This window comes from Schistocerca nitens, chromosome 3 (genome assembly GCF_023898315.1).
Source record: "Schistocerca nitens isolate TAMUIC-IGC-003100 chromosome 3, iqSchNite1.1, whole genome shotgun sequence".
Classification (NCBI taxonomy): Eukaryota; Metazoa; Arthropoda; class Insecta; order Orthoptera; family Acrididae; genus Schistocerca; species Schistocerca nitens.
The window spans coordinates 945,444,983-945,459,099 of record NC_064616.1 but is presented as its reverse complement, the minus strand read 5'-3'; the positions used below and the strand labels follow the sequence as shown (position 1 = coordinate 945,459,099).

At 39.3% G+C, this 14,117-nt stretch overlaps 1 protein-coding gene across 1 annotated transcript in view; it reads right to left on the bottom strand.

The window, feature by feature from the left end:
• LOC126249498 (uncharacterized) overlaps positions 1-14,117 on the bottom strand; it is a 983,368-nt gene that overhangs the window by 122,631 nt on the left and 846,620 nt on the right. Inside the window, exons 10-11 of the mRNA XM_049951150.1 lie at positions 11,860-11,924; positions 3,008-3,212 (exon numbers count right to left, since the gene is read on the bottom strand). Coding sequence (XP_049807107.1) covers positions 3,008-3,212; positions 11,860-11,924 — 270 coding nt within the window. The remainder of the gene's footprint in view (positions 1-3,007; positions 3,213-11,859; positions 11,925-14,117) is intronic.

Genomic DNA, 14,117 nt, shown 5'->3' with positions numbered 1-14,117 from the left:
TAAATCCTCTGAGTTTGGTAGCCAGGGGAGTATGGTAAACTCATCCAGGTTCTCTTCAAACCACGCTCGAACGGTGCGTCGCGTGTAACACATTGCATTGACCTGCTGGTAGATGCCATCGTGCTGAGGAAAAAAAAAAACTGCATGTAGGAGATGACATGGTCCCCAAGGATAGATACATACTTGTGTTGATCCAGTGTGAATTCTAGCATGACTACATCACCCGAGGAATGACACGAAAACATTCCCCAGCCCATAAGGCTCCCTCCCGTCGCTTGGATTCTTCCGACGATTGTTGCGGAGCCGTAAACGCCAAAGGTCATCTGTTCGATGGAGCATAGAACGTGAAACATCTGAAAAGGCCACCGGTTGCCACTGAGTGGACGTCGAGCTGCAGGACCGGTGTGCAAATTCCAGCCTTCGTCGGCGATGAACAACAGTCAGCACGGGTGAATCAACCAAACACCTGCTGCGGAGGCCCATAAGCAGCAAAGATCACTGAACCATGGTTGAGGAGACACTGTTTGTAGCCCCCTTGTTTCACCTGGGTGATCAGTTGTTCAACAGACACGTCTCTTCGCACGTATTGATCTCTGCAGCCGGCCTTCAGCTCTGTCATGTATGGCGCACGGTGCCTCGGCGCCGGTTTCGGATAGCGCCATTTGGCTATGCACTGTGTACGTACTTGATCCACAGCGGAACGCAAACAATTTACAGACTTAATCGTTTCGGAAATACTTTTCCGCGTCGACCCCCGCCCCCTCCTGACCTACATTATATACCCTCCACTGCTAATGCTGTCGCGTGTGGATGCACGCTGGCGTCGAACATAGAAAGTGATGCAATTTTGTCATATGATGACATGATTGGAGACTGTGGTGTGCGTACTGTAAGACCTTCGGTACACACATCATCAGATTATTTGACTTGTCGCTCTAACGAAGTAGGCGAGTGTCAGCAATATGTCTCGTGGTATTATCGTGGCGTGTTTATCTTCTGCCGTTAGGTCAGACGATAGAAACGCCACTTGCACGCTTAGAGTAGCAGACTGACGGCGACCAACTTTAAACAGAACTTGATCAATTTTCACACACATTTATTAAAATAATAACAAGCATAGAAATTACTTAACTTGGTTCTGGATGCTATTTACAATTGACAATCTGAAGTTCCTTTGGTATTGGTATGTTAATCTTATTCTCACATATATCTCTGATACTTGACAAAAGTGTCTATACATTTATCTTCATGGCTATGTACAGGAATATGGTAATCTTGTTAGGCGCAGACTAAATCTTTAGAACTCGTACAGACTGGTACAGACTAATGCAGACTGGTACAGACTGGTACAGACTAATGCAGACTGACTAATCGGAGGTCTGTACACTCGTTATAATACCTCGCGCGTTCATGTATCACTGCGCGAGTGTGATCCGCGAGGAGTAAAGGTTCTACGTAAGCAAAAATCTCATTGGCTGCGTTACATATTAATACGCGGATCGGCGGAAGCAGAATTTGGTCCGTCTCTATGGCAGCGCCAACTCGTAGTGCGGAGACGGACGAGCGCTGCGCCTGCGCTGTTGTGCTTAGCGGGGCGCGCTCTAGTGGGAAAGTTGTGTACGCGCTGACTACGTGGAACTATGTACACAACAGAGACCGTGGCTGTTATTTGAAGACAAATGTTGAAGGTGTTGGGACAGCAACCAGCCACAAATTTACTTTCAGTTCCTTTATTCAAAGGGTACCGTTACCAGTTTCGAATCGTTGTGATTCATCTTCAGACGGTTCACACGCTTTCCTTATAACATGTGGTGTGTTTTTTTTACAGATTAATGGTCCTAAAATATAAATAATACATAATTATAAGCACGCCACACACAGATGGTTGCGTTACAGATTTTCGTTGCATGTGACTTACGTGAGATGTCAGTTTGGAGTGTTTGTTTTCATAACATCCGTCCAACAGATGTGAATACATTCCCACTGCATTCTTATTGTTGCACACGTAAATTTTTCTCACTGAATGTGATGTCACCGCCAACACCACACTTGCTAGGTGGTAGCCTTTAAATCGGCCGCGGTCCGTTAGTATACGTCGGACCCGCGTGTCGCCACTATCAGTGATTGCAGACCGAGCACCGCCACACGGCAGGTCTAGTCTAGAGAGACTCCCTAGCACTAGCCCAGTTGTACAGCCGACTTTGCTATCGATGGTTCACTGGCTACTTACGCTCTCATTTGCCGAGACGATAGTTTAGCATAGCCTTCAGCTACGTCATTTGCTACGACCTAGCAAGGCGCCATATTCAGTAATTAGAATGAATTCTGAACAGACAATATTGTGAATCATGTACCGTTAAGAGCGACGTTCATCATTAATGGATTAAAGTTAAGTATGGAACTAATTACGTCCGCTTTCTGAATTGTCATGTTCCAGACCTCACGTCAGTATAGTTCTTCCCTCCTCACGCCAGCCTGCGTGAGCTAAAACGCGTGCATTTCGGCCTCCTCTAGTAACACGGTGTTGGCTCTTCTGCCAACCCAACACTGAACACTTTAGATTTGTCACAGAGAAGATTTCTACCACGCACCACATGTTTAGATACATACAGAGAGCTTACAAACATATGAGTATCAAAGATGCTATGATACATCGTAACATTTGAAGATGTCCTGTGTTTGGAAAGGATCATATTTTCACTTACGCAACTGAAATGCATTTTACACTAGTACGCAGACATTGATTTTTTGAGTTGATGCTGTTACATTAATTATAAAGTTGTTCCCCTTCTTTTCTTTTAGTACTGAATAGGTAAAATAGTACATTATTTAACTACATTTAGCATCACGAGAATTATAGTAACGTATAAATTTGCTACTTGATTTGCAGATAGTCTGGTTGCTGTCCCAACACCATCGACATAGACAGTGTAACTGGATCGCGTGAATTTTGTTCCCTTTATCGAATTGCTGTTGCCTTCAGAACTTGAAGAAAGCGCGTACTGACCTAGGATGGGGCGCATGCAGATGAAGCGGCCCGAGTAGCAGAGGCAGCGGCCGCGGTACGCCTGGTACGACGGCGCCGCGTGGTTGTAGAAGGCGAACTCGGTCTTGCAGGGCGCGCGCTCCACGCACACCGTGTTGCACACCAGCTGCTCACCCTCGCTGCACTGGCACAGCTCGGAGCAGTCGGGCTCGTTCTCCTGGTACAGCTGCGCTCACACACACCAGCGCGTGCATTATCCGTATTACACACGCTGTGTCCGGCGTCACAATATCAGGGATGCAGGCTGCGAGCTGTGGCAGGTGGAGTAGCGGTTTCATCCGAACTAGACGTGTTGGGAGCGGCCTCGGGAGGACGTACGAGACAACCTTTGAGCCAATTAGCTTTTCAGATTGGTGCATCTACTCACAGAACTGAGCAAAAACCTCAAGCTGAAATTTTACTGAGTAACAGTAGTGTATCGACTGAACTGTTCAAATACTACTGGTCGATGTTAGTACTGCAACTGGCTCTTTCAGGCTGTGCATGACGGAGAGGTTGACCTCGAATTGGTGTCATCAGTAATTACATCGACGTCCTGTGCACTATATGAAAACAGGACTGCAGTGTGCAATTATTGGATTGATGTTTATTCGTCAAATAGTACCTTTTAATAGGTATGTGAATACTATACTGGGTGATTATAATTTAGATGCAGCTACTCGTGGAGGTCCAGTGTGGGAAGAAATTGTCGTACGGCAGCGAAAATTGGTAAATACGCTAACAAGCCAATGCGGGACGGATTTACACTACTGGCCATTAAAATTGCTACACCACGAAGATGACGTGCTACAGACGCGAAATGTAACCGACAGGAAGAAGATGCTGTGATATGCAAATGTTTTCAGAGCATTCACACAAGGTTGGCGCCTGTGGCGACACCTACAACGTGCGGACAGGAGGAAAGTTTCCAACCGATTTCTTATACACAAACAGCAGTTGACCGGCGTTGCCTGGTGAAACGTTGTTGTGATGCTTCGTGTAAGGAGGAGAAATGTGTACCATCACGTTTCCGATTTTGATAAACGTCGGTTGTAGCCTATCGCGATTGCGGTTTATCGTATCGCGACATTGCTGCTCGCGTTGGTCGAGATCTAATGACTGTTAGCAGAATATGGAATCGGTGGGTTCAGGAGGATAATACGGGATGCCGTGCTGGATGCCAACGGCCCCATATAACTAGCAGTAGATATGACAGGCATCTTATCCGCTTGGCTGTAACGGATCGAGCAGCCACGTCTCGATCGCTGAGTCAACAGATGGGGACGTTTGCAAGACAATAACCATCTGCACGAACAGTTCGACGAAGTTTCCAGCAGCATGGACTATCAGCTCGGAGTCCATGGCTGCGGTTACCCTTGACACTGCATCACAGAGAGGAGCACCTACGATGGTGTACTCAACGACGAACCTGGGTGTACGAATGGCAAAACCTCATTTCTTCGGATGAATCCAGGTTCTGTTTAGAGCATCATGACGGTCGCACCCGCGTTTGGCGACATCGCGGTGAACGCACATTGGAAGCGTGTATTCGTCATCGCCATACTGGCGTATCACCCGGCGTGATGGTATGGGGTGCCATTGGTTACACGTTTCGGTCACTTGTTGCTCGCATTGACAGCACTTTGAACAGTAGATGTTACATTTCAGATGTGTTACGACCCATGGCTCTACCCCTCATTCGATCCCTGCGAAAACCTCCATTTCAGCAGGATAATGCACGACCGCATGTTGCAGGTCATGTACGGGCCTTTCTGAATACAGAAAATGTTCGACTGCTGCCCTGGCCAGCACATTCTCCAGATCTCTCGCAATTGAAAACGTCTGATCAATGGTGGCCAAGCAACTGGCTCGTCACAATACGACAGTCACTACTCTTGATGAACTGTGGTATGGTGTTGAAGCTTCATGGGTAGCTGTACCTGTACACGCCATCCAAGCTCTGTTTGACTCAATGCCCAGGCGCATCAAGGCCGTTATTACGGCCAGAGGTGGTTGTTCTGGGTACTGATTTCTCAGGATCTATGCACCCAAATTGCGTGAAAATGTAATCACATGTCAGTTCTAGTATAATATATTTGTCCAATGAATACCCGTTTATCATCTGCATGTCTTCTTGGTGTAGCAATTTTAATGGCCAGTAGTGTACACTGGAAAAAAAAGTTCCAATTTTGGCCACCAGGTGCAAATCTGACGCTGTACAGCGTCTTGTCGACGTCTCCGATACTCTTATTGAACAAACTGTATAATTGGTGGTTAATAATAAAATCAACATTATGCCTTTCTTACTCGTTTGACTTTTTCTACCCAAGCTCTGTTCATAATCCATCACATACGGAAATATTTCTATATGTATTTCTTGCAATTACAGCTACAGATTTTCACCTGGTCGCAAATTTCGAACTAATTTCCTTCAGCGTATATCCGTTCTGCATTATCACATTAGAGTATTTACCAAGTTTTGTTGCCATACGATAATTTCAGCCCACGCTGTACCTCTAGGAATAGCTGCACTTTAGCTATAATCTCCCGGTTTTACAAGTCTTTTTCAGAGAACTAACAACTACCGAAAGGACCTATAGTAGTTTCGTGCAGGATAACACAAGAGCACATATCGCCAGTGCGTCTATGACAATATTACGAGGTGTTCTTGATGGGATGAACTATGCTCATGCTAAATGGCGCAATGATTTGCTCGGACTTGTTTCCAAGGGCGCTCCTAGCCTTCTAATATGGATGAAAACCGACACGCCAGCTGCAAAAGTTTGAGGTGCGGGGCAGAGTACGTGCGCTGATCACAGTGTGCCACTCGGTCCCGCGCGACGCCGGTCACAGCGCTCATGCCTTACGCGCAGTATCCTGTATTACAAAAGCGCAGTGAGAAAGCAGTGCTGAAAAGGGATCTCTTTCAGCCTCATTCGTAACATTTCTCTAAATATATTTCATCAGTAACGGATACATTACATTATCATAGACTTTGGCGTCTATAATTTTTCTCTAGTTACTCAACCATGCACCACATAGCACGGTCAACGTAACATATCTGCTTGGTACGAACTTATTTCATTGAAAAAGCCTCTCGCGTTTCCAGTCGCACCGTGTCGCAAATTGACTATGTCGTTTCGACGTAAATATTTGTTCGTCATCAAAAAATTGGAAGGGAAGTTGTTCTCGAACTGCCGCGGATATCGCGCAATTAGGTAACTCTAGAATCGTTCATAGCAACACGATGCAGACACCTTCATCTATGCACAATGCTATTCAGAACTCTTACACGTGTGAGATCCCTTTTCAGAATTGCTAATTTTTAAAATTAATCGGGAAATCTCTAATGCTCTCTTGCGATACAGGTTTGCGTGCAAAACACAGTGAAGTGTTGTTAATGACAATGAGGACACTGCTGGTCATGGAAACTACCACGTCTACAACGAGTCATCGATGTGTCGCAGCCGCATGCTGAACCCATAGTGAAACATAAATGAATTAGCTGCGAGCCTGTAAGGTCGCTGGAACACTTCCGTAAGTATAACACTGACACAATTGTCAAAACTAACTAGAACTTCACAGATGTGCCTGTTAAATTAAATTACCTTTGCATGCGCAAGAGTTAGGAAGCAGAAAAACTACAGTAGCAGATATTGGTATCCTAGTTATATAGGCCACTACAGTCTGTGGTGACTTCATTTTATCTGTAGGTCCAAAACGTGTGTTCCGGTGTCCTTCACATGATTAGCGTCAGCGGATTGTTTACAGTGAGAGGTAGCCATAGTTGGATACTGAGAATGATAACCCACTGTTTACTCTGACGAGTTCCGTTCCATTGGTGACAATGATCAAAGACAGGAATAGATCGGGCTGAGACTGCCATAGGTCCTACTTTCTGCCTGCTATCTTTAATAACGATGACTCCCGAGCAACTCTCTATTTTTTTGACGATAGAGACAAAGAATAGCCTTTATGACTCTATGACGTCGTAAATTGTCAGTTCAGTGACATCGTTTCTTAATTTGCAAAATATACGTGCTACAGGAAGTATGGCGAAGTGGATCTATAAACATTACTCTCAACTTGTAATGTAATTCTTGTCGGTACTCTCTGTATACAGCTGCGACACTCAAAGATGACTTTTTAGCTGCGTGTTCCGAATAAATATGGGTTCTGACATGTTAATACAAGTTAATATAAGATGAAAGCTAATGTCTGTTCAATAAAGTTTCTTGTACTGACGGAAGATGTAGTAATATCCATGCCACGCAATGAAAATCACTATTGTTATTGTTATTACTGTTATTGTCATCATCATCATCTTTAATGTTACTACTTAATACTTCCATTTCAATTCCCAGTGCAGTTTTATTTGTACAAAGAAACTTACAGAGCGATATATGCTTAAATATAAGGAGATATTGGGTGCTAGCATTTCTAGTAGAATAAGGCCATAAATAAAACAAATAATTACCTTAATAACACCAAGAGGTATCAGGCTACCCACCCACTAACAGAAGGCATTCTTTACAGTAAATTATATATAGAAACTATGCCATCCAGATTTGTTCAAATCATTTATTCTCAACAGTTGTCCATGGGTGGCCGTTTGTAAGTCGTTTTAAAGTAAAAAGATGTTTTACCTTAGGCTGTGTATTATCATTAAGTTTGTTACAGACATACTGATCAGAATGATCCTGTTTCTTAGCGATTGACCTGATCCTTCAACCTCTGGCGAACTGAGATACAGTACTGCCAGTAACTTACCTGAGAAATACTTACACACAAGTAGATCACTTCTACTTCCGTGTCTTTATTTATTTGAAAATATTAGTTCTTGGCAGCATCCTTGCTGAAGATAAACTTACGGGCTTGAATAAGGAGATTTCTTCATATGATGAGTGATTGGACGGTCTATCATGATAGGTTTTTAACATGTAAGTTCTTCTGGACGATGGTATAATTCTGTTAGCTCGAAACACACGGCAATTGTTTCCTGCTTCAGAAGTTGAGTTAGCTGATGCAGTGGTTAAGGCGCAGGATTTCGGTCGGGAAAGCAGTGCTGAAATTCCTGTCCGGCCATCCAGGTATTGGTTTTCTGTAGTTTCCCGAAATCAGTTAATGCGAATGCCAGAATGTGTTCTTTGAACAGGCCACTACCAATCTTCTCATCCATGTCCAATCCGAGATTATACTCTTCTCCAGTGACTTCGCTAGCTGAATGTTAAGTACTTATATTACTTCCTTCATGCTTCAGAATCTTAGAACAAGATCGTATTGAAGTCTGGTTGTTCTGCATCTTCTGGAATTTACTGCCCACACACAAATTATCTGTACTAGTTGCGAATTTAGTTTCATTTCGATCATAGGACGATGAATTAACTGTATATTCTTCCAAATACATCTCTTAATTTTGTTATGCTGCATTCTATATACCTTCACTGTAATTATGTTCTGTAGTTTAATATGAAGTACCCATTTTCTTCAACAGTTTTCCATTTTTACATTATTATGAAATAATGTTATCTTGAATCTTATAAAAACAGCATATACTTGTAAAGCTGGTCTTAATACAGTTATTATGCATTCAGCTATTCAGTTTTACTTTTTCCAAAGATGTAAGTAACCTTGCAACAAAAGTGAATGAAAATAGACCTTACTTGAAATTTATGCAGCATCAGTGAATGAATACATGTATTTAAGTTATTATATCAATATTCTTTCAGTTATATCAGTACTTCCATAAATTACTGATAATATTGTAATTCCTTCACAAAGAAAAGTCTTAGTTTTGGTTTCATACGTTAATTCATAAATATTATCCAATGAATGTCACTCAAGGATGATTTGCGGTATGACTTTTCTAAATATTACGACGTCTGTGATCTTTATAGAAGTAATTCAGACAGTTAACTTACAAATTTGAAGTAAATAACCTTCTGGCTATATGCTCCCATAATTGCAACAAAAATTTTTTAAGGTTATTATAGCTTTCTTGAACACCCACTCATCCTCAGTATTAGATTCTCAATTGTATAATATTTTCCTCTGATGTGTTTTACTTAGCAGAAATATTTAACTTAGATAACAACTGAAAGAAGTTTTTGGTAGTTACGCACGTTATCCAGCTGGCTCCACTACAAGTTTGTCCCTGTCATCTTCTACCTTCAACATTAGAATAAAATTCAAGCTGTTGGAATGCTTATGCTTTCCGTCACAGTTAACAGTACTTCAAACACTTTAATATCACTTTCTTCAGTTTTATCAAATTTTTCAGTGAAAATGTAATAGAAAATATTATTTGTAAACTTCACATGATATCTATTCTTTATGCTTCTCTTCATAAGTATATCAGTCATTGAGACACTCATAACAAAACTGTATTGCACCTCAAATTAAAATAATACTGAAATCAATTCACAAAACTTCAATAAAAGCTCTGTAACACAAAAACTAATAAATCCTTTAGTTTGAAGGTTTAAAAATTCTGTCCTTGTTGGTGTGAACTTTTTGCATACCATTAAAGATTTATTTCTTCACCTTATGGTAGATAATTATAATTGTCAACTTCATTATATGTTTTCATCTAAAGTAGACATGACTCATATGCTTGAAGGCTTCATTTTCTTTAATGTGTTGTAGATGATTGTAATTTTTTATTATCTCATATATTTTCACAAATAGCTTAAAATTTTCTCAAAGCAATAATATTCCTCTTGATTTATATTTTTGTAACATAATATTAATAATAATAGCGGATTCTTTCATTAATCTTCAGAAAAGTGCTAAACAGTTATTTACTACAGGCGATCGTCTCCCTTTACTTTATGGTAGAAAATAGTTCCTGATGTATTTCGTTTTTGCCAGAAGAAAATGAGAAATGAGTTATAATGTTAATGTTAATATCATCAATGGATATTGGTAGTATAATGATCTTTGTAGTATATGTAATGAGCTTTTAAGTTTCCTTAGCTTTTTTTAAAGAGTTGAAAGGAATATATTCAAATATAATTCGGTGCATTCCATTGCATTATTTCTTGTTGCGCATAACGATTTGTACATGTCCTTATTTTTTTTCATGAGTATCAGAGATGAAGTTTAAAATTTTTTAAAATTGCTTTGGTTCCACGATCATTTTTCATTAAGGCAGCCTATTTATCCATCTCTCCTATTTATTTTACAGTGAGATATACTATACTGAAGTGTGAAAGTTAATTATATGATGTTAACTCGATTTTAGATTATGTATATACACTTACATTTAATTTCTTGCGCAATATTAAATTTTTCAAAACATTTCAATGGCTTTTAGGACATTATAAAACTCATGTCAGTGTTTTGGTACTTCAATAGAATCTTCTACATTGTTATTTCCAGAGAAGAATTAATTTTTAATTCTTCCATCATTCCAACGTAATCCAGACAACTTCTTTTATATCTCCTCCCCTTTCCCTGTAACATTTTATGAATGAAACTACCGAACATGCTGAAAGCGAGAAAGACGCTGCCTCACACACAAAAGCTATACCTAATTCTTAGTCACTATACATAACTTTGAATTCAATATTTGACAAATTTTTGTTAATGTTGCTTATGGTTACTGCATTCTAACATTATATGCTGATACAGTAGGAAGTAACAAAACTATTTCTCTTTGTGTAGATGTTATCTGTAGGTAATACATTTCGATATAGATGTTCCTGTTAACTGAACAGTGAAAATAAAATAGAAATAAAACGTTTTTGAATATAGACAACGTCATTCTTTCCTGTAGACAATAATGAATTACCGAAACATTCCTGTGCGTTTGAATTTTACAACACACTATATAAAGACTCAACTAATTTGTGCCAAATTGATCACTTTTTCATTATTATTTGGATTATGACATCAAGTGATCTTCATTGAGCCATTATTTTTAACTACCACTTGCAGTGGCCATTGTCAAATTTTATGTCAGAAGACCAGTTTCTTCATTTCATCTAGGATTGCTTTTTTTTTAATTGAGTATGATACTATTTGAACCATTTGATATATGACACAAATCAAAGTAATTCTGGTAACATATTCTCTTACCATTTATACAATTTTACTACATATGGTTGTCAGTAAAATAACGTATTTGATCAACAGACTGCATTAGACAGCATACTGCAGAACATTCAAGGAAGTATATTATCTTCTGTTATCAACAGCTAGTAATTTATTCCACTATCTTTCTTTCTGTGTTAGTTACCTACATATATGTTGCAATACTTCAATTTGAATAAGAATTTGATACAATTTATTGTAACCTCATTTGAAATGTTTGTTTGTGTACCAGAAGTTAGCCCTTTTTGTATTTATTTTCGTTGTAATTCTTTATGGACGTAAATATTATCACACAGTCTTTTTTATATCCAATTCATATTACTGGAACACCATAAAAACGTTTATGCAAGTATTTACTTTAGACTGCTATGTGCTATCTTTTAATAAGATTGAAATAATTATGTAATTCTGTGCTTTAATCTGTCCATCAACGATTTCAACAATAATGTAAATTGTTAGTTAATTTTTTTCCATTCATTTTATATAAATGCTATCCATACGTGGAATAACTTATTTTTCCAAATACAGTGCAGCTTCCTTTGATATGTGCAAGGAAAGTGATGAGTAATTATTTCAGAAAAGATTAAAAAATGAAGAATGCGATGGATTTCAGGAGCCTCTCAGCCTGAAAAATATATTTTGCTGCTCTCTCCTCTTTGTAATAGTATGGCCATTCTTGCCAGTAACTGTTTTTCTTTTTCCGGTATTTTCGATGGCAGCAAGATCATATGTTGACTCACCCTTTTCCCTTTTCCTTCACGGATGTACTGTACAGACTGCTGAGGACGGTGAACCACACAGTAACCTGAAATGCAGACAATCATTAGTACTGTGATTTTGATATGTAATTAATTTACAGTTTCATAATAAATATTTAAGTACATATTTAAAAGATAAACTACTTTATATACTTAATTTACTCTTTCTATGTTGTGAAAGTCTTCAAGATTGCTATATAATGCATGATTTGTGTCATTATGTTTTTTAATAGCGAGGGATAAGGAAGCAATAAGGGTAGATTTTGCATTCGGAGGACTTCAACTGAACTGAGTAAGAAACAGGAGCAACACCTTGTCTGACACATGCGCATCATATACTATCGATACAAATCTGTACCGACATAGTAAATACGTTACCGCACAGAGATTATCAACTTAATCAAAGCCGTATTTCGGTGTGTTATGTGACACGCTTCCTCAATGTAATTATATGCTGTTTTAGCCTACAACTGAACAACTTTCCAAGTAACATTCTCATAAAATGTAGCCATTGTTTGTTCAACGAAGTAGTTAGTTCCATGCTTTCTTGTTACTGAACGTCTTAAACTTCAACAGTGTGTAAATCCCCAGTTCGATAAAACGACGTTGGCGTCAAGTATGCGGCTGGCAGGATAGTGTTAGGGTATCATTGTATGAGACTTTATAGTGTAAAAAAGTGTCCTACCGCGCTAAAAGGGGGGTCCTGGGAAGGAAAGAAGTTCTCACTCCAACAAATGTTTTTTGACTATTGCTTTTACCACTGCAAGATTACTAAATATAACTGTCCATAAGTTACATTAAACCCTTTCTCTTGTAAAGTGTAGAGACACTCAGCATGAAAATATGTCATTCGTACACTTATCCTGTGTTGTGTGATAAAATAACCACTTAATTTTCGTTAAAAGAACAAGAATCATTGAACAAACTGCAGTCAGTAACGAGTGCCCCAGAACTGCGTTGCCTATAGTGTTCCTGTCACTGCTGTCTGTAGATATTCTATTTAAAAAAACGGGTTATCTTCGAAATGGATGTCACGTTCTTTACTTATTGTAATAACAAAATGAGGAACTCAACAGAAGAGATCATTTGTCTATAAAAGCATGTTGTTCCTTTCTTTCGTGTGGTGTCTAGCACGTTCCTGAATGGATAGCTTCAATTTCTCCACAGACCCCTCTGACAGCCCTCATTCTCAGGTACTTTCAGCAACAGTCGTCCCATTACATAGAATATGTGAAATGTATTATCTTTCATTTCATGTCGTCTTCTAGCAGTTACGTGTTCCGGTATACCAATTAATTGCAAGACATAGAGTGAGTCTCTGCAGAAGACTCACTTTTCATCTGGAGCGTACTGTTGGCCACTCATAAACATCAAGTACGAATTCCGTCGACGTATTTCTCACTTGTAAGAATTTCATAAAACCTAGCTATTTTTTTCATCTTTTTTAACATACTGAACAAAATCCTTTAATGCCGTCACTGATAACGTCTGTGTAACTGCCATTATATCATTGTAGTATAACTTCTTCACTTTCTGGACCGTTCGTGGTGGCGACTTTCTTGCTTCCCATCAAGAGGTTCAGTTGAGTGGACCTTTTTCTTTGATGTGGCTCTGAGTTGACCAAAGTTAAATAAAGTGCTCCAAACCACAACATAAGTGTGCTAAATTCATTCTGTAAACGAAAATCAAGACAGTCTTTCCAATCTTCTATATGATTTTTGTATCATTATTTTACTTTTGTTTTTCAGTGGGATATGTAGCATTCTGCGCTAATTTTCTATTGTTCCAGAGACAGCATATTTCTACAGAGCCCTTCTAATAGTGCTGTGAACTTAAGTACGTTACCTGGCCTCTCTCTTCACCTTCGTATCACAGTAATCTATAGATTAGATCAGTTACGAGTTAAAAATGTAAATAGAATGACGTAATCCAGACTTTCTGTGGGGTGGCTCTGATATCTGGCGATTCTGTTTCTTCTAATCCTTATGCTCCTAGCAGTCCATGATATTTGCACCCTTGTATAAAGTAAATACGATAAGTAACAAAAGTCCCACGACAACAAATAGCCATGTTTTATTCTGTTGCCTTATTACTTCTTGGTGAAATGTAGACGTAGCTTCTCTGTGAAGTTGCCAGAAAGCTGTGCTTCTCCATTACAGGCACTCATGCGATCGCTCCTCATAAGAAATTGGTTATCTCCATTAACAAAATACAATAAGAAAGAATGAATTCAACAAGTT